General features: G+C 36.7%; 1 protein-coding gene and 1 non-coding gene across 2 annotated transcripts; one reads left to right on the forward strand and one right to left on the reverse strand.

Annotated features, from left to right (window-relative positions):
* The first annotated feature begins 268 nt into the window (after positions 1-268).
* SMCO2 (single-pass membrane protein with coiled-coil domains 2) lies at positions 269-26,585 on the forward strand. The gene is given in 9 exon segments (XM_059934953.1): positions 269-396; positions 2,242-2,356; positions 8,854-8,990; positions 9,653-9,802; positions 14,864-14,958; positions 20,531-20,583; positions 21,612-21,787; positions 26,388-26,416; positions 26,419-26,585. Coding segments are annotated over 9 exon segments (1,050 nt in total).
* On the reverse strand, positions 4,899-5,002 carry LOC132373907 (U6 spliceosomal RNA). Its single transcript, XR_009505563.1, has one exon. It is a non-coding gene; the product is annotated as a U6 spliceosomal RNA (small nuclear RNA).
* Positions 26,586-27,221: the final 636 nt, after the last annotated feature.

The raw sequence follows: 27,221 nt of genomic DNA on the forward strand, positions 1-27,221 counted from the left end.
TAGGAAAGTAATTTGGGAATATTTTTCTAAATCCTTAAAAATCAGTATATCATATTACCAGGAGTTACACTTCTAGGGAAGTATTCTAAGTGAGTAATACACTGAATGCACTGAAATGCACTGAAAATTCCTAAACAAATATATTCATTACTATATTGTTTACAGCAGTGAAAAATTAGAAATAATTGTCAACGATAGGAAAAGAGTAAAACAAACATCAATTTACAAATAGAAAGAAATATACCATTGCCCCTGCAGTGCTGAAGAAATGGCTCTCACGAAGCTAAGTGTCAAGATGCTTCTGCAGATGAAGCCAGTTGGGAAGGAGCAAGAGTTGACAGAGAAAAACAATGGCTTTCTCCAAAACATCCATGTGGCTGAAGGCGCAATGCAGAAGTAAGTCAGGGCTGAGCTCCCAGGGGCAGTTTCTGGGGTCCTGTCTGGAGACTTCCTCAGCCTGGTAGGACCGAATGACGAGATTTCCAAGTTCAGGGTTGGGGCTGACATTCTTCTCTATAATTCTTCTAATTTTGATCTCACGAATATCTACTGTGGTAGGTCCTGTGAGATAGTAAAGGGACCTGTGGTCATAAACTAGGCAGACATCAGTTGAATAGAAATGGTCAAGATTCTAGTCTCAATTTGTGAAAAAACGTTGATCGTTTGGTGCCTTCATCATCTTAACCTGCTAAAGATATAAACCATTTAATATGGTTTCTAGAGTAGAGGAAGCACACATTCATATAAATATTTGTTAAATATTTATACATGATAAAAATGTATACTAATATAAACCAATGGTTAATAACCTTTTTAAATTGGCAGAACTTTTCTAAAGGAAAAGATTTTCCAGAACCCCTCACATGTCAAAAATGCTACTATGATATCAAGGATGTTTTAAAATCCATTTATAATTTATTAATAACAGTAGCATATACATTTGGAAACATTCAGCAGTATTTATTGAATCTATAGAAATGTATATACATTCCAGGACCACTTTCTATCAGGGTAGGTATAGAATGCCCCCCAACTCAGGGTTCAAGACCCACAGATAGGAAACCACTGCCTTAGGCCTCCATCACAAGTATATTGCAATTCATTCAAAAGTATACTTGAGTGTGTGAGTGTGTGTGTGCACATCTATACACATATATGCAGCCCAGCAAAATAACAATAGTCCAGTAGGGGATGGACACGGGATTATCATAGCAAAGGAAGTACAAATGAGTTTTATATGTACAGGCAAAGATGCTCAACCTTACTCATAAAAAGAGATTAAAACTACAGTGAGATACCAGTTTAAACATACCAGATTGGCGAAGATCAAAAACTTTTCTAACACATGGTTTTAGAAAAGGAGTGGGAAAACAGGCACTCTCATCATTTTTGCTGAAAGTGTAAATGGATTTAACCTCTTCAAAGCATAATTTGGTAAAATCTATCAAAAATTTAAAATATATGTATCTATTGACCCAGCAATTCTATTTTTAGGGTTATCCAATGGATACTCTTGTACGTATACACATAGGTATGTAGGGATATTCACTGCAGCATTGTTTGCAGTAGCAATTGATTAGAAACAGTGTCCATAAACATTAATAAAGAACTGATTAGCAAATTATGATATAGCCTCATGATGGAATATCATATAACAATTTTTAAAAAGAGGCAGCTCTATAGGTACTAATATGAAATGGACTCCAAGATAATATCCTCTCATTTGTATTAAAAAAGACATGTATATATTTACATAAACATAGCTGCTTATTTAGGCATAGAATCTCTGTGGAAGAATAAAGAAGAAACTAGTAAATGTTGGGAGGAGGACGTCTTGGGTCTAGAAATCATGATGGTAGCACAGACTTACTCCTTTCCTTTGAACCATATGATACATTTTTAACTCTACTTTTTAAAGAAGGATATTTATTTATTATTTGTTTATTTTACACACACATTTGCATATACACACAAAGAGCTGCAATGGCTTCAGAATTCAGAATCTCACTTTGAATCATTTATTGATTCAGTCAACAAATATTTATCCAGCCTCTCTATTCCTATCTCATGTAATGCACTACACTAGACATTATTCACACAGAATGAAATCAGTACAAGAATAGCAGGTGCTCTTTGGGGCCGGAAAGATCCAGTGTTCTCCCTCTAGAGAAGTTTAGGGCAGGCCTAAACTATAGACCGAAGACATAATAACAGTATCTTTTTCAGTTGTGTGACTTACAGTTTACTAAGGGAATTTACCAAAATGGACCACATCTTGGACAGATCAGATGATGAGGACATTTTCTCTGAAAACTCTCAAACTGACTTCCTTCATGATTTGGAGACTAAAAAATGGGTAAGGGACAGACTTAAATGTCACAGTGGGTGAAGAGAGGAACTTCATATTTCATATCTCAAAGCAGCAAGGATATTATCTCAAGGTTTCCTCATAATAGGTGTGAGATGTTCAGGGCTTAAAAATCAAGATGGAGGCATTCTCTCCTCTGAAGGCTGCTGTTATTACACAAGGGACTTACTAGTATTCCCATACAAAGAATTGCACATTACCTTATTTTTGTCCTTGGGATTTGTGAAATAACTGTGACATTTTTTTACCTCAGAGCAAATTACTGTATGTAGAATTGCCCCCTGGATTGCAGATTGTCTTCCAATAGATGCATTAGAGAGATCCATTTACTCATTTTTAATTGAAGTATGGCTGATTCAGAATATTATATTAGTTTCAGATGTACAGTATAGTGATTTAGTATTTTTACAGATTATACTGCATTAAAAGTTATTATAGGATATTGGCTATAATTCCCTGTGCTATACAATATATCCTTGTTGCTTATCTATTTTATACATAGTAGTTTGTATCTCTTAATCCCTTATTTTGTAGCTCCCCCCTTTAGTTAATCACTAGTTTGTTTTCTACATCTGTGAGTCTGTTTTTGTTTTGCTATACACATTTGTTTGTATTGTTTATTAAATTCCACATGTGATATCATACAGTATTTGCCTTTCTCTCTCTGACTTATTTCACTAAACATAATATTCTGTAGACCCATTCATGTTGCTTTAGATGGCAGAATTTCATTCTTTTTATGGCTGAGTAGTACTCCATTGTGTGTGTGTGTGTGTGTGTGTGTGTGTGTATATATATATACATATATATATATATACACACACAACATCTTCTTTATCCATTCATGCTGATGGACATTTAGGTTGCTTCCATATCTTAACTATTATAAATAGTGTTGCTATGAATATTGAGGTGCATGTATGTTTTTGAATTAGTGTTTTCATTTTTTCTGGATATATACCCAGGAGTGGAATTGCTGGATTGTATGGTAGTTCTATTTTTAGTTTTTTGAGGAACCTCCATGCTGTTCTTCATAGTGGCTGCACTAATTTACATTCTCACCAACTATGTACAAGGGTTCCCTTTTCTCCATATCCTCACCAACATTTGTTATTTGTAGACTTTTTTTTTTTTTTTAAATTTATTTATGGCTGTGTTGGGTCTTCGTTTCTGTGCGAGGGCTTTCTCCAGTTGTGGCAAGCGGGGGCCACTCTTCATTGCGGTGCGCGGGCCTCTCACTATCGCGGCCTCTCTTGTTGCGGAGCACAGTCTCCAGACGCGCAGGCTCAGTAATTGTCGCTCACGGGCCCAGTTGCTCCGCGGCATGTGGGATCTTCCCAGACCAGGGCTCGAACCCGTGTCCCCTGCATTGGCAGGCAGATTCTCAACCGCTGCGCCACCAGGGAAGCCCTGTAGACTTTTTGATAATAGCCATTCTGACAGTTGTGAGGTGATATCTCATTGTTTTGATTTGCATTTCTCTAATAATTTAGCAACGTTGAGTATCTTTTCATGTTCCTGTTGGCCATCTGTATGTCTTCTTTGGAAAAATGTCTATTCAGGTCTTATGCCTGTTTTTGGATTGGGTTGTTTGTTTCGATATTGAGTTGCTTATATATTTTGGATATTAATCCTTTATCGATCACATCATTTGCAAATGTTTTCTTCCATTCAGTAGGTTGTCTTTTCGTTTTGTTGATGATTTCCTTTGCTGTGCAAAAACTTTTAAGTTTAATTAGGTCCCATTTGTTTATTTTTGCCTTTATTTCTTCTGCCTTAGGAGACAGATCCAAAAAAAATATTGTTACAATTTATGTCAAAGAGTGTTCTGCCTATGTTCTCTTCTAGAAATTTTATGGTTTCCATTCTTACATTTAGGTCTTTAAACTATTTTGAATTTATTTTTGTATATGGTGTGAGGGAATGTTCTAATCTCATTGCTTTACATGTAGCTGTCCAATTTTCCCAGCACCACTTACTGAAGAGACTGTTCTTTCTCCATTGTATATTCTTGCCTCCTTTGTCATGGATTAATTGACCATAGATGTGTGGGTTTATTTCTGGGCTCTCTATTCTGTTCCATTGATCTGTGTGTCTGTTTTTGTGCCAGTACCATGCTGTTTTGATTACTGTAGCTTTGTAGTAAGGTCTGAAATCTGGGAGGGTGATACCTCCAGCTTTGTTCTTTTTTTCTCAGGATTGCTCTGGCAATTCAGGTGCTTTTGTGGTTCCATATAAATTTGAGGATTATTTGTTTTAGTTATGTGGAAAATGTCCTGGATATTTTAAATAATAGAGATTGCATTAGATCTGTAGATTGCTTTGAGTAGTATGGCCATTTTAATAATATTAATTCTTTCAATCCAAGAGCATGTGATATCTTTCCATTTCCTTCTATCATCTTCAATTTCTTTCATTAATTTTTTTATAGTTTTCAGAGCATAGGTCTTTCACTTTCTTAGTTAAGTTTATTCCTAGGTGTTTTATTCTTTTTGATGCAGTTTAAAATGGGATTTTTTTTACTTTCACAAAAAATATGGAACATTTCACGAATTTGAATGTCACCCTTGTGCAGGGGCCATGCTAATCCCTATATTGTTCCAATTTTAGTATATGTGCTGCTGAAGTGAGCACCCATTTACTCTTAATTCAGTCTGAACCTCTCTCAGTCGGAAATTCAGTCACCCAGCTGACATGGAATGGAGAAATTTGGACAAAATGCCTCAGATTGTCCTGGAGAGGGTTTATGCTTTCCTTTAGTTGAAAACAAATGCATGGCCAAGACCCCTTTTATTATTGATGAGCAGATCTCTCTATAGATTCCCCAGGCTATTGGCTATAGAAGAAGGTGGTTTCAACCAGTCAGAAAAACATACAGAAATGATAGAGTGGGTATTTCCTACTCCTAGGCTTATCCAGCCCCCTATGGAAGTTCAGGATTCATCTCTTTGTCTACTTCTCTTTTGAATACATTTTGGATTTGAGGATGGCTAACTCTACAATCCATAGAAGGAAAGGTCCTCAAAGAATATCCCAAACTGGACTTAACCTTCAAGGACTCTGCAGTAAGGAAAAAAAGAAACAAAAGAAATAGAAGGGGATAGAAGGTGTGAAGGAACGGAATTAGACGTGTGGAGTATAGATAATAATAAGACAGACAAAAAGTGGAAAGAAACAGACAGACAGATACTTGTTATAAAAAAAAAGAATAATAGGAACTGAATTAGAAGAGTAGTCTTAGGATGGGAACAGAAAATAGGGAAATTGAGGTGATCGTAGGGATGATCTTAGGGAACACATGAATTGAAGGTATAACTCTATAAATAGCATCATCTGATTCTTTGCAGGGGCCTTGTCCCTGGACTCCAGGTAAGAGCTGCTACCATTAGAACTACTTTTCCAGGACAACTTCCCTGTACTTGTGGTTCAGTGAACCCTGCTGAATCCTCTTAGTCAGTGAATGGTGATATCATCACTTGTTGGCCTAGGACAGAATAAGTCTAATTAGATAATAAAATTATTCACTCTGTAAGAGTTTATCAGATAGTACACACTCTCAGAGTATAAGGCATTGTTATAGACTATTTCTTACAAACTTCAAATCAGGGCATAACGGTTTAACAAAATATTTTTTTAAATTTATGATTGTATTTCTTTATGTCTGTTTATATGGAAAATTCTATAATTACATAAAAATAAATCATAGGCAATCACATAATTAACAAATAATTATTAAAAAATGTGGCTATCTGCTAACAAAAGGACAAATATATGACTTCCTGAGGAAGAAACCTTATTCTCTTATTCTCTGAAAACAAACCAGGAGGTCTCTACTTTGCATAATCTTATCTTCGTCTTTTATAAGAGAAAGATTTAAAGGACAGGTTCAGAAAATGGACAAAGAATTAAGAGGAGTAAAGAAAAAATTGTTGGTTTAATTAACAAAATAGGCTCTTTAGCCAGACTGCCAAAGCTGCCATGTCTAACCATCAAAACCCCCTAAAATACTTAGAAATGAATATTTTGCTCTGGTTTCACATTGCTAATCCCTGGCACTGCTACATACAGTATCGATTTCGGATGCCAGGTCAGTGAACAGACTTTCCTATTTCCTGCTTTTGTTTGCATCTCTCACAAGCAGAATGTATTTGACTGTTTCTGAAGCCTATTTATTCTAAAAGCACTTACTGAGGATCCCCTATGTGCTAAGGTACATATATATATAAAATCCTTTCCTCTCAGTGAGCTCACACGCTAGGAGGGACTCAGACAGGAACGTGGCTGTGTAAGATCCATCCTAGAAGTAGCAGATGAGCCATGAGGTACAAGGGAGGGAGGGCTGTACAGGGAGAAGACTGGCGATATGACAACTGAGGTTTGAAGGATGAGTTGGAGGGAAGAAAAGCGTTTCAGAAAGAAGGAGCAACACATGCAAAGATAATGAAGCCAAAGAGAAACTGTGTTGTGAGAGAAGAAGGGTGCAGGAAAAGGCATGACAGGCAAGCAGGCAGGCAGGACACTGAGGTAGGGATAGAGCAGGATGCAGACGGGAAGCCAGGACATCAACAGGAGTCAAGAACTGATGAGGACTCAAAGTAGGGCCCTGTCTGGGCTGCCATGAGCAGTGATGCTGGGGGGATGGGAAAAAAGTACACCGATTTAAATGACAGGTATTAGTGGGTATGCACAAAGTGGATGTAACATAGGTAATGAAGAGGGAAAAGAATGTCTCCCGTGGCAATTCAAGAACTTCTTTCAGGTTTCTGGCAGAGGCATCTGGATGGATAGGGAGACCATTTGCAAGGGTGGGGAACCCGAACAAGGTAGAGGGGAAATATGATGAGTTCCATTTTTTTACTTTCTGAGTTTGTGGTGCCTAGGAAACATCCAAAAGGAGACATGTGAGCTCTTCAAAGAGCTGCCTGTAAATGGAAAATAATGCCCTTAGACTGTGTATTTCGTGCAAATACATGTTTAGTCTGTTATTTAAAAAACACACACATTTCTTTATGTGTTCAGTCCTGCAGATTTTAAAAACTCTTTTTGTTTCTACTTCTCCCTTTTGACTCTTTTGCAGTATATTAACCATTACCGTGAAATGACTGATAAAGATAAGAAATATCACCATCGATTATTGGACATAGATCTCTAGAGATGATCTGGCCCCATTTTCTTACTACAGGTCAGGAAGCTGAGCTTTACAGTGGTTAAGTGACTTGTTCAACATCCACAGCAGTAGAACAAGACTTAGACCTCTGGTCCTCTGGTTCCCAATGTGGTATCTTTCTCTATATCACAGTGTTTCTGCTGCTTTGGAATATCCTGGTCAAAGACTTGGTGGAAAGAAATTGAAATTGTGGATGCTTTTTATTTATGAAGAGGTAGATAAGAGACAGTGGAGTCACATAATACTTGGAAAATCTAGCCTTGGTTTCTTCATCTGTAAATGTGATAATAAACCTACATCACTGGTGAGGTGACACTGGGTTGTGAGAGTGCCAGTGGTAGGGACTAGGTATTCTTTAATCTGAACCCAAGTCCTAAATACAATTCCATGGTTTTGGAATCAGAAAACCTAGTTCAAGTTCTGGTCCATATACTTACCAGCCATGTCGACTGGTTTCCTGTGGCAGCTATAGCAAATTAGACTTGGTGGTTTAAAACCACACACACACACAAATGTATTCTCTCTTAGTTCTGGAGGCCAGAATTCCAAAATCAAGGGGTCAGCGAGCCCACACTCCCTCTGAAGGCTCTTGGGGAGAATCTTTCCTTGCCTCTTCCAGGTTTTGCTGGCTCCAGACATTCCTTAGTTTGTAGCTGCATAAACTCCAGTCTGCCTCCGTCTTCACGAGTTTCTCTGTGTCTTTTCCTCTTCTGTTTCTCATTAGGACACTTGTCATTGGATTTAGGACCCACCCAGGTAATCCAAGATAATCTCATCTCAAGATTATTGACTTAATTACCTCAGCAAAAACCGCTCCCTTTTTCTTTTTTTTTCCAAATAATGTCACATTGTCAGGCCCCTCGTATGAGGACATGGACATATCTTTTTGGGGTCATCACTTAACTCACTACACCATATGACCTTGACCAAATCACTAAATAGGAATGGCCTAGGGGATTTCAGTACCTACCTTTATCCACCTCAGGGCTATCATGAGAATTAAAAGAAATGATGTACATGAAGGCTATTTGTAGATCTATGTGAATGTTATTCCTGTTGACTTGGTCAGTGATTTACACAGATATTTCAATAAGAAACTGATCTGTTCTCTCTACTCTCCACGTCCCTGCCCCAGCCTTCCTCTGTCACAGAGCAGGAGGGCATGTCAGCCTATCTCACAGATGCATCAGAAGACTCCAGCCTCAGAGAGGGGCTATGTGCTTGCCCCCAGAGAAGGGGGCATGGGTACCACAGAGGGGCCACCACCTCTTGTGATAACCCTTTTGTTCTGCTTTGCTTTCTTCATGATCTTTATCAGGATATGTTGGAGCTGGAGGCTGGGCATGACCAGGACCTGCAGAGTGAACAGGATGAGCAAGGAAGAGATCACGTTCAACAAGAAGATCCCCAGGCGTCCGCAACTTTGCAGTTTTCAAAGGAGAACATCCCTGAACGGTAAGCCCTGGAGCGTGCAAGAGGGAACATTTAATAACGTTTTGTGGAGGGGAAAATGAAATTTAGCAGAGAACTTAGGGACAGCCTAGAAGATTTAAAATCCATACATGTCTTGAACCATAAAGCACTCATGTGCACAAGTAACTACCTACATGTTCCAGCAAGAATGCAGAAGAAGGACATTTCTAGGGATGTAGGAAAAGCCGTGGAGTTCTCATTACACACTTTTCTTCGGAGCCTGGGATTAACACATGTCTCATCACTCTCAGATAATTTTCTAGAGATGAAAATTATTATAATTACTATTAAAAATGTACCGTTAAATCCTTATGGACCCTTTCCCTATTGTATAACTTCTTCTCCTTCACCAAGATGCAACCACCATCCTGAAATATTTAACATTCATTCCATGCAGGGAAATTAAAAATATATCTATATTTTTTACTGAATGTAAAACATGCTTTATTTTCTCCAGCCTTATGAAGATCTGTTAAAATGGATATTAAATAAATGTCCAAACTCCTTTCTTGAAGCCTAAGTACCTACCTGGCCCATTTTGGTGACAGAAAATGAATAAGCAGACCAATTTGCCATCCAGAGAAAGAGGGTTTCAGGCTTTCCCATTTTCTACCTTAAAACTGATTGTAATACTATTTCTGTAGGAGTCAGGAGAACATGTTCTTCCAGCTAAACCACTGGAATACACAGATGGGTCCACAAGTGAAAGAACTTGGAGCTGATCACATAGGCTGGATGGAAAAAATTAAAAGTATTATACAAAAAATAAACCTAACAGAAAACACAGTGAAGAGGTAATTGTAGGGTGTCAGGGTTGGTCAGAAAATAATGAAAAGTTTCATAGCTTCAGAAACTTAAGAAATTCTGGGTTTAAAGTGGTAAAGTCTTTAGGATAATAAGTTATCTGCATCTTTGCTCTCTCTTCTCCCAAGGGAAGGACTTCCCTCAGAGGCTCTCTCCTTGAAGCCACATTAATAGTTATCAAAAGGACGTGTTGAAGTTCCCAATGATCCTTGAGTTTTATCCAGTATTGTCCAAAGGGATCCAACCAGTATGGCATGAAAAAACTATTAAAGTTTATTTGTTAATGCATATCTGAATTTAAGTGGAAAGTTTCAAGATGAAACAGAAACGAAGTTATTTGTCCCGCCACTGGTATAAAGAGAGTGGGCTTTGGACTCAGAGGGACCCAGGTTTGAATCCTGACATTGACATTTCTTGGATAGGGTAATCAACCTTTTTTAAGCCTTGACTTTCCTATTCTATAAAAAGGGAGTAATGACAGCCACCTCATTGGTTTACTGTGGGTATTAAATAAAATACCGTATGTAAAGCATTTAATAGAGAGTCTGGTACATAATAAACAATTAATAAATGGAAGCTATTTTTAGAAATAAATTCCTCTGGCCTTCTGAACCTTCCTGCCACATTCGAAACTCTTTCCTAATGCAGGGCTACTCTTCTAGATGTTTCTTTACCTTTCAGTTAAATATCTTCTTTACATTCAGTTAAACATCACCATACCTTACAGCTAAACATCTCTTTACATCAGCCTTATCCTGACTATCCTATTCAAAATGGCCTTTTGTTTTCTTCCAGAGCATGAATAATATTTGGATTTTAAAAGATTCTGTGTTTTTATTAATTCAAATTCTGCACATTAAAATTTCTTTCCATTTTTGAAACTAGTGTAAAAGTCACATACAGTAAAATTATATCTTTTATTCCATTATATAAATATACCACAGTTTATCCATTCACTAATTGAGGCACATTTAGATTTTTTTAGCAAGCATGAATAGAGACACTGTAAACATTCACATGTAGTTTTTTGTGTGAACATACATTTTTATTTTCCTTGGGTAAATAATCAGAAGTTGGAATGCTGGGTCCTATAACAAGTGTACTTTTTTTGTTGTTTTTTGTTTTTGTTTGTTTGTTTTGGCTGCGCCGGCTCTCAGTTGCACACTCGGGATATTTTGGTTGCGGTGTGCAGCCTTCTAAGCTGCGGCATGTGAACTCTTAGTTGCGGCATGCATGTGGGATCTAGTTCCCCAACTAGGGATCAAACCCAGGCCCCCTGCATTGGGAGTGCAGAGTCTTACCCACTGGATCACCAGGGAAGTCCCAATAGGTGTATGTTTATACTTGTAAAAAACTGACAAACTGTTTGAAAATGACTATGATATTTTGCATGATGTCTACTATCTTGCTGTTTTCTCCTGCAGTGGGGAGAGAGAGTTCTGGTCTTCCTCTTCTTATAAGGATATTAATCCCATTATGGGGGCTCCACCCTCATGGCTAAATCTAAACCTACCTCCCTCCTTAAGATTCCACCTCCCAATACCATCCCATTGGGCCACTGGGGTTTCAAAATATAAATTTTGAGGAGGCACAAACATGCAGTCCATACCAGGTAGAGATCAAAGTTCCTTTTTTTTTTTTTTTTTTTGCATGTGTATATCCCAAGATCCCTTTCTTTTTTCTTTTTTTTTTTTTTTTTGGCATATGCATATCCAGTTGTTACAGCAACATTTATTGAAAAGAGTTTTACTTTTCCTATGGAATAACCTTACATCATTGTTGAAAACCAGTGGGTCATATATGTGTGAATCTATTTCTGTATTCTATATTCTGTTCCAATAATCTATCTGTTTATACTTTCAGTAATACCACACTACCTTGATTACTGTAGCTTTATATTAAGCCTTGAAATTAGGTAGTGAGCGTTATCCAATTTTGTTCTGTTTTTTTTCTAAGTCAAATACTAATTTTTATTATCTGATAATTTTTTTCTTTTTCTTTTCTTTTTTTAAAAATTAAAAAAAATTTATTTTATATTCGAGTATAGTTGATTAATAATGTTGTGTCAGTTTTAGGTGTACAGCAAAGTGATTCAGTTATACATACACATGTATCTATTCTTTTTCAAATTCTTTTCCCATTTAAGTTATTACAGAATATTGAGCAGAGTTCCCTGTGCTATATAGTAGGTCCTTGATTTTTGTTCTAATTTTTCAAAATTGTTTTGGCTATTCTAACTTTTTTTTCTGCTTTTCCATGTAGATTTTACAATCAGCCTGTCAATTTTGCTGTGATTTTGGTTGGAACTACCATTAATCTATAGATAAATTTGGGAAGAATTAACAGTTTAGCAATATCAACTCTTCTGATTCATGAACACAGTATTTCTGTCTATTTAGGTCTTCTTTGATTCCTTCCATCAGAGTTGTATAGTGTTCGGTGTACAGATATTTCACATTTTGTTAGATTTACACCTAAGTATTTCATGTTTTTGGTTTTATTATAAATGGTACTTAAAATTTTTCAATTTCTTATTGTTAATAGCTAATATATAGAAATACAGTTGACTTTTGTATACTGACTTTGTGTTGTGACCTTGCTAAACTCATTTATTAGTTCCAGTAGTTTTTATAGGTTATTTGGGATTTTCCACATAGATAATTATGTCATCTGCAAATAGAGAGAGCTTTCTATCTTCCTTTCCAATCTGTATTCTTTTTACTTCTTTTTTTTGCCTTATTATATTGGCTAGAACTTCTAATACGATGTTGAATAGGAGGGGTGACAGCAGATAGCAGACCTACTTACTTTGTTCTCAATCTTACAGGAAAAGTATTAAGTGTGATATTATCTGGGTTTTTGTCTGTTTTTAAAGATGCCCTTTCTCAGATTGAGAAAGTTTCTTCTATTCTTAGTTTACTGAGTTGTTTTTAAAATCAGAAATGATACTGAATTTTTTCAATAGCTTTTGCCGCATCTATGAATGATCATGTTTTTTGTTTGTTTATAAGTCTCTTTATATGGTGAATTATAGTGATTGATTTTTGAATGCTGAACCAGCCTTGAATTCCCAGAATAAATCCTCCTTGGTCATAATATATTATCCTTTTTATATGTTGTTGGATTCAGCTTACCAAAATGGAACTTTTACATGTATGTTAATGAGAGATATTGACCTGTGTCTTTCTTTCTTGTAATGTCCTAGTGTTAGTATCAGAGTAATGCTTGCCTCATAGAAAAAATTGGGATGTTTTCACACACTTTCTATTTTCTGGATGAGTTTGTGTAAAACTGGCATAATTTCTTTCTTAAATGTTTGGTTGGATTCACCAGTGAAGCCATATTGCCTGGAGATCTTATTGTGGTAAGATTTTTAACTACAAATTTAATTTCTTTACTGATATATAGGGTTATAGTGCTACTCAGGCTATCTAGCTCTTGAGTATATTTTAGTGGTAGATTGTATCTTTCAAGGAATTTGCACATTTCATCTAAATTGTCAAATGTATTGGCCTAAAAATATTAATAATATTCTCTTGTTATAATTTTTATTTTGAAATAATTATAGATTCACAGGAGTTTTCAAAGAAATATACAGGATAGTCCCATGCACCCTTTTCTCAGCCTTCCAAATGGTAACATCTTGCCTAACTCTAATATGCCATCAAAACCAAGAAATTGATATTGGTATTATCGACCGAGCTTATTCAGACTTCACTAGTTACAAGTGCACTCATTTGTGTGTGTGTGTGTGCATAGTTCTATGCAATTTTATCACAAGTGTAGCCTCTTCTGTCACAAGGAGGCACAATCAAGATTCTAACCTGTGTCATTGCACAAGACTCCTTTGTGTTACCCCTTTATAGTCACACTCATTCTCTCCCACCCATCCCTAACCCCTGGCAAGACAAATCTGTTCCATGTGTTTATAATTATGTTATTTCATGAATGTTACATAAATCCAATCATGCAGTTATGTAGCTTTTTGAGACTGTTTTTTACAGTCAGCATAATTTCCTTGAGGTTCATCCAGATTGTCACATGTATCAACAGTCCCTTCCTTTCCATCACTGAGTAGTATTCCATGGCATGGTTCATATATATATTCTGTCTAGTTTTTGGCTATTATGAATGTAGCTATTTTGAACATTCGTGTACAGCTTCCTGTGTGAAAACAGGTCTTAATTTCTCTGGGATAATTGCCCAAGAGTGAAATTGCTGGGTCATATGGTAAGTTTGTTTTTAGTTTTGACAGAAACTGCCAAATTATTTTTCAGAGTGGCTATACCATTTTATGTTCCCACCAATGTATGAGTGATCCAATTTCTCCACATCCTTACTAACATTTAGTGTTATCACTATTTTTCACCTTAGCCATTCTGGTAAGTTTACAGTGACATCTTGTAGTTTAAATTTGTATTTCTCTAATAACTAATAGTGTTGAACATCATTTCATGTGTTTATTTGCCATCTACATATCTTCTTGGTGAAAAGTCTGTGATGTCTTTTGTTCATTTTCTAATTGCAAGGTTTTTTTTTAATGTTGAGTTTTGAGAGCTCTTCATATATTCTAGATATAAGACCTTTGCTGGATATGTGACACGTAAATCCATTAAAGAGAGTCTTTGGCCAAGCAAAAGTTTTAAATTTTGATGAGGTCCAGTTTATCAATGTTCCCTCTTATGGGTAGCACCCTTGGTGTCAAGACTAAGAACTCTGCCTAGTCCTAGGTCCCAAAGATTTTCTGTGGGTTTTTTTTTCCTAGAAATTTAACTAAGCTTCCATTTTAGTCATTTTACATTTCTGCTCCTATATCCAGCTAGGACTACACTTCTTTACTATTATCTAGGTTACTTAGAATGTTTTTTACTTTCTTGAATTGCATTTATGACTTCCCATTCCAACACAATTACTACCCAAGAGTCCTCTTATATAGGTGTAGGATTTCATTTTTGAAAGGTCAAAAATGATCTTTCAAGATCAAAAAAGATGATCCATTGGGGATTTTTCTTAAGCCACAGGACTTAGTCCATCTCTTGGTCTGTTTGCAGCTTATTAAGTGAGCTGATGTCCCTGGAGGACCAAATTGAAAAGCTGAAGTCACACCAGGACCTTGACTCTGATCAGGGGGCAAACATCGAGGTAAGCTGGAGGCCTGGAAGAAAATTTGGGAGGTTGTGGGGACTCTACCACCTCTTCCCACCCCATTTATTGTTTAACAGGTCATAACAAGAATTAAAACCCATCTTCTGTCACAAGGAGGAGAGCTCTCTGGTGGTCAGTTCTGAGCACATTTCATCTGGGAACCACCACTTCTATTCTCTAACAACACTAAAAGTCTAGATTTTTCTGTTCTACCTAGAAACTCAGTCAAATTTGGCAGGTTTATATCTCGATGCCATTTAAGATAATGCTGAGTTCCTTAAGGGAAAACTTCTCTTAATATTTGTATCCCAGGACATAACAGTACAGAGAAAACATGCAGGAAATACATATTTGTGAAGAACTGCATCCTTAGAATGTAAGAGATATATTTGTGTTTGTCTTTGATGCCTTCATGAAGAGTTCTTGTGTTAGTTTTCACAGTCTCCAAAGTTTTCCTATTGTTTTGTGTCCTTGCATTTCTTAGAGACTCTTTTCTGAGAAAGGTTTAATTTTCCCTTTTTAAAAGAGTCATAGAATGTTAGAAAAGTAGTGATCAACTTTGGATAAGAATTGGACTTCAGAGCCCTGGCTCGTAGTTTTTCTTCTCTAATAAACTTCAGGCATTTGAAGAAAAGCCTATAAAAATGGAAAAAGTCTGTGTCTGACTACCTCTTTTTATTGAAATTGCCAGCCTCTGCTTTAGTTCAAGCCAAATTTAAATTAAGTGGATTTCGAAAGAAGTAAAGGAGAAAAATGCCTCTTTTATTGTTGGAAGGTAATATTTATTTAGACCCCTCCCATATGAAAAGCCATCTACAGATAAGCACAGATTTTTCACTGAGGAAAAAAAACTACTTTTAACTGAGATTTAGTGCAACATTTTGACATAGCAACCTCATTTTGTGCTAGTTGAAAAGTCAAGAGTTTTCCCACTATCTAGGGCTTTGGAAATTGCAAACTATGAAGAAAGGGAAGAGGACAAGGGCCAAGAAATATTCTGCTTTAAAAAATGTCCTCCAAAAGTCAGCAGTATTACAGGAATGTAGATTTCAGCAGGAGGAAGGGATAGGGAGGGATGGATATCAAAAGAATGAAGAGGGCTTCCCTGGTGGCGCAGTGGTTGAGAATCTGCCTGCCAGTGCAGGGGACGCGGGTTCGAGCCCTGGTCTGGGAAGATCCCACATGCCGTGGAGCAACTAAGCCCGTGAGCCACAACTACTGAGCCTGCGCGTCTGGAGCCTGTGCTCCGCAACAAGAGAGGCCATGACAGTGAGAGGCCCGCGCACCACGATGAAGAGTGGTCCCCACTCGCCGCAACTAGAGGAAGCCCTCGCACAGAAATGAAGACCCAACACAGCCATAAATAAATAAATAAATAAATAAATAAATAAATAAATAATTTAAAAAAGAATGAAGAGAGTAAGGCAAATGAAGGTGAGGTTAAAAAACAAACCAACAAGGCTTGGATAATATGAAAAGGGAAAAGAACCTGAAAAAGAATGGATATATGTATATGTATAACTGAATCACTTTGCTGTACACCTGAAACTAACACAACATTGTAAACCAATTATACTCCAGTATAAAATAAAAAATTAAATTAAAAAATATAAATAAATAAATAAAAACAGACATATTTTGCAAATGCAAAAAAATATGAGGGCTTCCCTGGTGGCGCAGTGGTTGAGAGTCTGCCTGCCAGCGCAGGGGACGCGGGTTCGAGCCCTGGTCTGGGAAGATCCCACATACCGCGGAGCAACTTGGCCCGTGAGCCACAATTGCTGAGCCTGCGCGTTTGGAGCCTGTGCTCGGCAACGAGAGGCCGTGATAGTGAGAGGCCCGCGCACCGCGATGAAGAGTGGCCTCCGCTTGCCACAACTAGAGAAGGCCCTCGCACAGAAACGAAGACCCAACACAGCCATACATACATACATACATACATACATAAAAAGAATGTAAGCAGACAAGAATAGCATTAAAATATATATATATATGAAAAGGGAAGGCATCACAAATACGTATGGAGATTCTCTGTCCTGGAAATATACAGCTTTGTATACACTCTAAAAAAACGGGCACGGACTTGAAAACTAGAACCAGCCCAAATATTCATCAACTGGTAAGTGGATAAACTGTGGTATATGCTACAAGATGGAATGCTACTCAGCGATAAAAAGGAACGGATTTCTTAATCATCCAACAACATAAATGAATCTCAAATGCATTATGCTAAGTGAAAGAAGCCAGACTTGGAAGATTAGACTCATGATTCCACTTCTGTACCATTCTGAAAGAGGCAAAACCATAAGAATGAAAAATAGATTAGTGGTCACTGGAGTCCAGTGGGGAAAGGGAGGAGGAGATTGACAGAGGGACACAAGGAAATTTGGAGTGTGATGGAAATATTCCACATCTTGTTGTAGTGGTGATTACATGCCAGTGACAGTATGCATATGTCAAAATTCATAGCACTGTGCACTTTTAAAAAGTGAGTTTTACTCTATGTAAATTATACCTCAATAACTGTGACTTAAAAAAATTTTTTTTAACTGTTTTCATTTTTTAAAAAATATTTATTTATTTATTTATTTTTGGCTGCGTCGGGTCTTAGTTGCTGCACGCAGGCTCTCTAGTTGTGGCATGCAGGCTTAGTTGCTCTGCGGCATATAGGATCTTAGTTCCCTGACCAGGGATCAAACCCGCATGCCCTGCATTGGAAGGCGGATTCTTAAACACTGGACCACCAGGGAAGTCCCGACTTTAAAAAACTGACACAAGTTCGGTTTAAGACTAAAGGCTGATGGGAAAGGCTGTGTAAAAACAAATACAGTAATATAATAAGTAAGAAATTTTAAATATAATTGTTACAGAAGCAAAGTCAGTAGAAATGGCTCTAGGTTTACTCTGGTGGAGGGAAAAGTGAAGATTGTTAGAAATAAATATAGGAACGGCAAACAGAGTGGGAAAATTAAAGGAGAAGTAAGTTAATAATAATAATAAAGTAATATCACATGTATTGGCTCATTTATTTTATTTATTTATTTATTTTTTAAAGTCTTTTTTTTTAAAAATTATTTATTTATTTATTTATTTATTTTTTGGCTGTGTTGGGTCTTCGTTTCTGTGCGAGGGCTTCCTCTAATTGCGGCAAGCGGGGGCCACTCTTCATCGCGGTGCGCAGGCCTCTCACTATCGCGGCCTCTCTTGTTGCGGAGCACAGGCTCCAGACGCGCAGGCTTAGTAATTGTGGCTCACGGGCCCAGCTGCTCCGCGGCATGTGGGATCCTCCCAGACCAGGGCTCGAACCCGTGTTCCCTGCATTGGCAGGCAGATTCTCAACCACCGCGCCACCAGGGAAGCCCGGCTCATTTATTTTTCATGAGTAAATGGAATGACTCAGAAAGGCATGAAAGAGAGAGGAGGGGAAGATTGGTGAAAGTATTTAAACGCGCACAAACACACACACACCCCAGAAACAAATTTAAGAGATTTTCAAGCTGAGGAAAGGACCTTGAAGTGGCCTTTGGTTGTTGCCTGATATTGAGCCACCAAGTCCAAGAAGCTTTCTGAAATCTCCATTTGAATATAATTTTCATCCTGAGACTGACTCCTATCTCAGTTATCTTTGGTACAATTATCTTTGATAAGTATTGTGTCAAGATATTTACTATGTAAATAAGCTAGGGCACCATGTAAAACGTGATTAGTATCTCACAGCTCCTTTCTAAATAATTAAATCACACAACTCTGGGGCTGGTGATGAATGAACTTGTTAAAAAAAAAAAAAGGGTGTCGATTATACATCCTCTATAAGCAGTTTGAGGGTAAACATTCACAACAAGCACAATGCCTAGCTCAGTGGCCACTTACATAGGACGTGGCCAATGATGTCTTGTTGATTTGATTTAATGTTGATTTTGGAGATCAGCACCCAGAACAGTATGCAAAAAAAGTAGCTTCTGTTAAATCTCAAACTATTTGATCATGAATGAGCATTCTTCTAAAAATCGTCATTTGTTCTGTTTCAATTCCACACATCATTCATTACAACTTTTGTTCTATATCCTTTAGTTTTAAAGGAGAAGATCATGGAAATTAAAAAGCAATTAGGAGAAACGGAAAACAAATTTGTCCAGGTAATGATAAAATGTCTTTATAACTAAGGAAGAAAAACAGTTCTTCAAAGAAATCTCAAATTTTAGTGAATGGAATCCAAAATTCAATGGAAGAGACTCAGAATTTTAGACCTAGACGGGAACTTACTATTATTTAGTCTACGCCCTTATTTTCAGAAGAGAAAAGCGTAACTCAAAAACATGAAGTGACTTGTTCATATTTCCACATGAAAAGAACCAGTCTTATCCTTGCTCCCCCATTAAAAAATAGCTTTTCTTCTAGCAAAAGTAATGCATGCTTATTTTAATAATTAAAACATTATAGAACTAGTTCATATAAAAAAGAAAAATAATCCCACTCCCTCAAAAATAAAGTGAACATTTTAGTATATTTATATTCTTCTAAATTTTTCTATACATATATTATCATATTATTATTATTTTAATGGGATTATATTATATACATTGTTTTGCAACTTGCTTTTTTTCACTTAGCATTTTTTTCTTCAACAACTTGCTAGGCCACTAGGTGTCATTTTACTTTTTCACTGTTTATGTGATGTAGGATTTGATTTGGGGGTTTATTAAATTTATTTTGTTAGCTATTTGGGGCTTTATAATCAATGTTTACCATCACAAACTATGCCTCAGAAATCCATATCTTTTCTTGCTTTTGCAAGTACTTATTTAAGAATCAATTTCTAGAAGTGGCACCTCCAGAACCCATCTTTCCTGAATCCCAGAACACTCTTTTTTTCTGCTCTGGCTTTGCTTTTCAACATATCCTGCAAGTCAATTATGGAATGATTAATTAAAAACCTTTCAAAGCATTATTTACTCTGGACATATGTACAGTTGGCATTCACATCTTAGAAGAGGGTGGTTTGCTTTCAGCCCATGTCTTGATCTTACTGATAGAAACCAACCTAAACCACCTGTTCTCTCTAACTGACAACTTAAAGGAAACATGGGAAGAAAGGAGGAACCGGACACTTTTTGCGGACAGATCTTTTGCTAAACCATAAGGCCCAGGTATTCAAACTAACATAATGAAGACTTACATTTATATATTATAAATTAAAAATATTTAGAAGAAATATAGTTTTCTTTTTTTCTCAGAAACATACTATGTTTCTCCAACTAGTGTCCTGGTAGAAGTTTAAGGAGCAAGGAGAGAGTAATGGATAGAGAAAAAGATGATTTATAATAAGCTGCTATTGTGTAAATTTATATTTTAAAGTATTGAAAATAATTTATTAATCTTTTGGTGATACCTCCTGAAATTTATCATGATTGCACCATGAATTTGTTCTAAGAGGAAGGATTTTACTGAATAAAAGTAAGTTTCCATGAAGCCTGTTTACAACTAAGAGGTATCAGAATGAGTAAGGTTTTATTGTATAAACCAAAAAATATAACTTCCATTTTATCCAAAATTGTGGGTGTCTTTTCAGGAAGATACTTGTAATGAAGCTCATGAATTAAAGGAAAAACTCGTTGCAAGAATAGAGGTAAGATTTCACAGTTACACAAGTTCAAATAATGATAAAATAAAATGATTTAAATCTACATAGAGAGGTAATTCTTACCCTAGAAGTTGAGAGTGTGCCACATACAGGTCTCTTTGTAGCCTTTTCACCTCTTCTCCCCTCCTGACGTTCTGCTTTGGGCGGACAGAAGATCTCACAGGTGTGGTGTACTTCCAGGCTCTCATACCCCTGGGCTGCTTCTACAGTTCCTCCACCTGGAGCTTATCCTCCATGTCTACATATTATCCACTCTTCAAGGCTCAGCTCAAATGTCCTCTCATCTCCCAGACCTCCCCTAATCTCCCCTAGCCAGAAAAATGACTCCATCTCGGAACTCCTCCCACAAGATTTTATATATGGAGGTAAATGTGAATGGCTGAATGAAACAGTGAATGAAGGAATCAACCTGTCACTTGTTGAGAGGTGCCTAATCATCCCACCTATCTAGATAGACTAGATGTTCCCACCACCAAACCTCAGCTACTGTGTCATCACATTATTTACTTTCTCTTTAGCATGTAGTCTATAATATCTAATGTATATATGTGTTTAGTTGTTTATTGCTTGTCACCCAACCCCTGTAAACGCACATGTAATTTTGTTAAAAAACGCATGCGCAATAGAATGCCCATTCTTTGTCTATTTTGTTACCTGCTGTATCCTAAAATAGTGCCTGGTAGGAATCAGTCAATAAATATGTTTTGCATAGATGAACAAATTGAATAGATGAATTCAATAAAAGGATAATTATCTTTCTATCTGAATAATCCAGTAGTTAAGAATTAGCAGGTGGGTTTCATTTAATTTTTACCATGGTGCTACCTCACTCTGTGAATGTGTAAGTTTCTTAGGTGAGTACGCACCTGCCAGTGACCTCCTCACATGATTCATATGTGACTGCAATGTGGGTCCCTGAAGTGTTCCAGAGGAAAGGCACTCTGCATCATCTCCAATGAGAAGGGCAGACATCTAGAATCATTTTTCTTTAATAATTGCTCTTTTTTTCCCAGAACTTTTGCAAGGACATAACTCTGCTGAATACAAAGTTGGGGATGTACCAAATGCAAGAAGGGAAAACAGACTCTCAGAGTCCTGAAGAAATGGGAATGGAAGAAAGGGAGCCCCTGCTTCCTCAGGCTTCACCACCCCCCTTAGGGCAGAACTCTCCTCCCTGCATTACAATGTGGTAAGTTAGAGATAGGGACCTCTGGGGGCTGACAGAGTCCCCAAAATGAATGGACTATAGCAAGATTGAATTTCCTCAAGGGTTGACTAAGAATTTATCTTTTTTTTAAATAAATATTTATTATTGTTCTTTAAAAGTCTATTTGTTTATTAAGCCATAGTATTTTTCTTCTTATTTTTTAAATTCTCAATCAGTATTTTCTTTTACTTATTTATTTATTTATTTATTGACCGCATTGCATGGCTTGTGGGATCTTAGTTCCCCAACCAGGGATCGAACCCGGGACCTGGCAGTGAAAGCACCAAGTCCTAACCACTGGACTTCCGGGGAATTCCCAAGACATATACCTATTGCATTAGATATATAGATAATAGATATTTCTTTCTTATTGTTTTAGATAACTATATGTACATAAATCTTAAAGGATGGTGTCTGCAAGTTATGATGCAGCCACCTCCACTGAAAGAACGTACCTGCTAAGCTGATTTGAAAAACCTTTGTTTACTAGACAGGATGCCTCTTCCTTGTATGATATTGAAGACGTACAGACTGTCAAATTCGGACTCTTTGGATCTCTTTCTGGAGATGTCACACTATCATATATGCCCTGAGTAGTACTCTCCTCTAAGAAAGCTTTTTTTTTTTAGCTTTTTATTTTGCTTTATTCTCTCATTAGAGAAGATGTGAAAGTTAAGTAGAATCTGGCTATGTTTTCACACGCAAACATATACGTGCACAGATACTGAGTTAAATCAATTTTATAAAAATGTAATGAAAATGGTATAAAAACCATTTTATCTCTTAAAAAAGCTTTTTTGATTATTTAATCCCCAACCACCAACCCAAGCAGAGTCTTCGGCTCTCTCTTTTGAGTGTACACACTGTACCTGACACATAATCCTGACAAAGTACCCACGGCATATTATTGCAATTAAATTATTTCCATTGTAGTCTTCTCTTAGTACTCCATGGGCTACTTGAAGGCAAGATCTGGATCACTGGGGATATGAAATATAAAATATGTTCATCATGCTCAACAAATATTAAATTAATTAATTTATTAATTAAATTAATAAGTGAAGAGTAATGTCAGTGGTGGAGTAAAGACCCCAGAAAATTTCCTCCTCCATAAAATCAATGAGAGAGCTGGAAAAAATTGTCAGAATCAACTTTTTCAGAATTCTGGAAATTAAGGATTTAGTATCCAGACTCTATAAAGAACTCCTAGAACTCAACAACAAAAGGACAAACAGCCTAATTTTTAATATGAGCAAAAAACTTGAGTAGACATTTCTTTACAGAAGATACACAAATGACCAAAAAGCACATGAAAAGATTTTCAGTGAAAGAGCACAATGAAAACATTATTGGTCATTGGGGAAATGCAAATCAAAATCATGAGCTATTGGGAATTCCCTGGTGGTCCAGTGGTTAGGACTTGGTGCTTTCACTGCCAGGGCCTGGGTTAGATCCCTGGTCAAGGAACTAAGATCCTGCAAGCAGCACGGCATGGCCAAAAAAAAAAAAAAAAAAGAAATCAGAAATCGTAAGATACCACTTTACACCACTAAGATAACTGTAATTAAAAAGACAGACAATGACAAGCATTGGAGAGGATGTGGAGAAATCAGAATCCTCAGACATTACTAGTGGGATTGTAATAGGTTAAACTGATTAAATAGGTGAACAAAATGTGGTATATCCACACAATGGAGTATTATTCAGCCACAAAAAAGAATAAAGTTACCTATACATGCTGCAACATGAATGACCCTTGAAAACATTACACTAAGTGAAATAAGTCACACCCAAAAAGCCACATGTTATATGATTCTATTCATATGAAGTATTCAAAATAGGAAAATCCAGGTAGATAGAAAATAGATTAGTGGTTGCCAGGCCTACGGATTGTGGGAAATTGGGAGTAACTGTTCTTTTGGGGAATTTTGATGAAAATTTCCTGGAATTAGATAGTGGTGATGGTTGTACAACCTTGTGACTAAACTAAAAGCCACTGAATTGTACACTTTAAAGGGTAAATATTATGGCATGTGAATTATATCTCAAAAACAAACAGACAAATAAGTAAATAAGTGAATGCGTTTTGATGATCACTTAATTGTGTTATATGGGCAGTTAATCCAGTTGAGTTGGCCATCTTTCATCACATCATTACATCCTAGTTAAGATTGCCTGAGACCTTGTCCAGTCTCTTGTCAGAGAACTGGTAACACACTGGTTCCATTTAAGCATATTTATACATTATCTTTTTTGAGGAGGTTTATCTTACAGACTAAGTCAATCATTCTGTATCAATTTTGCTGTTTTTAGCTTCAGAGAGTGGCCTCTTTCTGGTATTATCCCCAATCCCTCAGCTCCCTTATAGTCTTCCCCTATGTATTGACCACAAATAATGTGAACATTTGGAAAAAAGATTAAAGGTTTTATGCATGGCAAGTTTTTTTTTTTTTTAATTGAAGTATAGTTGATTTACAATGTTGTTATGCATGGCAAGTTTTGAAAAATAAATAAATAAATAGTATTCAAAAGTCAAAAGAATGTTTTTATTCTTTACAGAAGATAAATTCAAAATGAATAATACTATTAATGACACTAACCTTTGGTTTTTATACAGGTGATATCATGAAAAAACTTATTTTGATTTAGTAGCTATGATGTTTTCCAAAGAAAAATGTCTGAGCCTTTTAAAATAAATATTATACATGTTCTTTTATTTGCTGAATAATAGAAAACAAAATTTTAACTTTAAGTTATATAGACTTGTAAATAAAAATCAAGTGATTCAGTAGTATCAAGAAATAGATCTGAATCCATCCATACCTGGAGTGTTCATTGAAGGAAAGGGAAAACTAGAAGGATACATTCTAAACCAAAAGAAAAACAAACCAAAGGAAAACAAAATAAAAGAAAAAACAAAAAATTAAAATAAAATAGAAAGAATGAATAAATGAAAGGAGGAAAGGTAAGAAAGAAAAAAGAAAACTTAGCTGATTATATTAAAGTGATGGGATTATAGTTTTTTCATTTCTCTGTTTTCCAAGTTATATGTAATTTAGAAAAAAGCTATTTTTCTCTTTAAAAAATTAATGTTAGGACTTCCCTGGTGGTCCAGTGGCTAAGACTCTGTACTCCCAATGCAGGGGGCCTGGGTTTGATCCCTGGTCAGGGAACTAGATCCCACATGCCACAACTAAGACCTGGTACAGCCAAACAAAAAATTTTTTTAAAAAATTAATGTTAAAATGTGTTTCTTTGAGAATGTTCCAGCTTAGTATTTCTGAAGATGATTAATTTTGGAATTTAGGAATATAGTATTTATTTACTAGATATGTTTTGGTAGTGAGTCATTTTTCTTTTCATAAGAAAGAACAAATCTGGATTTAGTGCTCCCTGAGGACAGGACATCTCTGCTTCACCTTAGCAGCCATCAAAGCCTCTTCATAATAGAGTATTTTAAGAACATTGGCTCTTTAATAAATGTGTGAAGTAGAAGCAATGATTTGTGTAACTGCCAAGAGATAGCCAGTGGCAATAATGCCAAGAAACTTGGCTCAGGTTCATGGAATCCACTGAGTTGGGTCACAAAATAGATCCATAGCTAGCTTTAACTGTGCTCTAGACTTGCTCTTCTGAAATCTATTATAGAAGGTAATTATATCCAAGCAACTGGATTATCTGTGACATTTCTTTTGTTCTTTGTGTTCTGGATTTTCCAGATCTTCTACCCCAATCATGTATTGCATTTATAATTAGAAAATAATAATGCAAGGACTTCAAAGCAAATAAATAAAATACAAAAAGGGCATGTCTGGTGCTGGGATAAAACTGTTGATAGAGAGAGCTGAATTCCACTTGTCACATGGTATTTTGTACCCTGATAGAGAGAGCTGAATTCCACTTGTCACATGGTATTTTGTACCCTGAGGAAAATCTAACTGCCTGTGCCTTTATTTCCCCCCCAAAAGGCATCCTATACCTCACAAGTGAGGTAGAGATGGCAATAACTACTAGAGTGTGAGAAGAGCATTTCAAAGGAAAGAGCCCCACAGTAACCCAGGGATTCATTGTTGCATGGCTTTAGAATCTTAGAATTCCAGTGCTAGCCCTAGGATGGACTTAGGTCCATCTACTCCAAGTTCCTTCTTTTGCAGATGTCAACAGAGTTTAAGAGAAATCAGTTACTTACTTGAATTTATAGAGCTACATGGGTGGAGGAACCAAGAGTCACATCAGTGTGGTTTTCTTTGGAACGTTCTTTTATTTATTTGTTTGTTTACTTATCTATCAATTGATGTATAGCTGATATATAATATTATATTAGTTTCAGGTGTACAATATAGTGATTCAATACTTTTATAGATTATACTGCATTAAAATTTATTACAAAATAATGGCTATATTTCCCTGTACTATACAATATATCCTTGTTGCTTATTCATTTTATACATAATAGTTTGTGTCTCTTAATCTCTATCCCTATCTTGCCCTTTCCCCTTTCCCTCTCCCCACTGGTAACCACTAGTTTGTTCTCTATATCCTTCAGAATGTTCTTAACACAGATGTTTTTCTTTCCTTCTAGGAAATGTGCACTGAGGATTTTCATCATGTTTATGTCCTCACCTTCACTGGACTTTCATGTTACATACTATGTTTTGATGCTACGTTTATCTTTGGAAAGGTGCTCCCTGCAATGCTTGGGTGCCGCAGAATGTGGGAACTGCGGGAGATTATTGCCCCTTTCTTGAATTTGGAAGTGGAAGACTTGTTACCCTCCTAAAGATACTGTTACCCTACTGACTTTCTTCCTAATAAAATTCTGGCTGTTCTTATATTACAGTGGTAAACTTAATTTTTAAAAAACACCATAGGGTGTTTTGCAAAGGACATTGTAGTTATGTGGAAATTGGTTGATAACAGAAAAAATGAAAACAATTTATCTTTATCCTCATGACTCACAATGACATCTTGAATCTTTGCATGCATTTTTAAAAACATCTCCTTCAAACCACTAGCCTCTCTTCTCCCCCACCCCCAAGGACACTGCGACTATCAGGCATTAGCTTTCATGGGTGGTTATTTCCCCCATTTTGACCTCTGATGTCTCAGAAAAGAAAGCACAGAATTCCTCCCCATTTTTACTTCAGTCAAATTGGGTCCATATTTTTTTTTTTTTATAAGTTTATTTATTTATTTTTTGGCTGCGTTGGGTCTTCGTTGCTGGGCGCAGGCTTTCTCTAGTTGCGGCGAGCGGGGGCTACTCTCCGTTGCGGTGCACGGGCTTCTCTTGCGGTGGCTTCTCTTGTTGTGGAGCACGGGCTCTAGGCACGCGGGCTTCAGTAGTTGTGGCACGTGGGCTCAGCAGTTGTGGCTCGCGGGCTCTAGAGCGCAGGCTCAGCAGTTGTGGCACACGGGC

This window comes from Balaenoptera ricei, chromosome 10 (genome assembly GCF_028023285.1).
Source record: "Balaenoptera ricei isolate mBalRic1 chromosome 10, mBalRic1.hap2, whole genome shotgun sequence".
Lineage (NCBI taxonomy): Eukaryota > Metazoa > Chordata > Mammalia > Artiodactyla > Balaenopteridae > Balaenoptera > Balaenoptera ricei.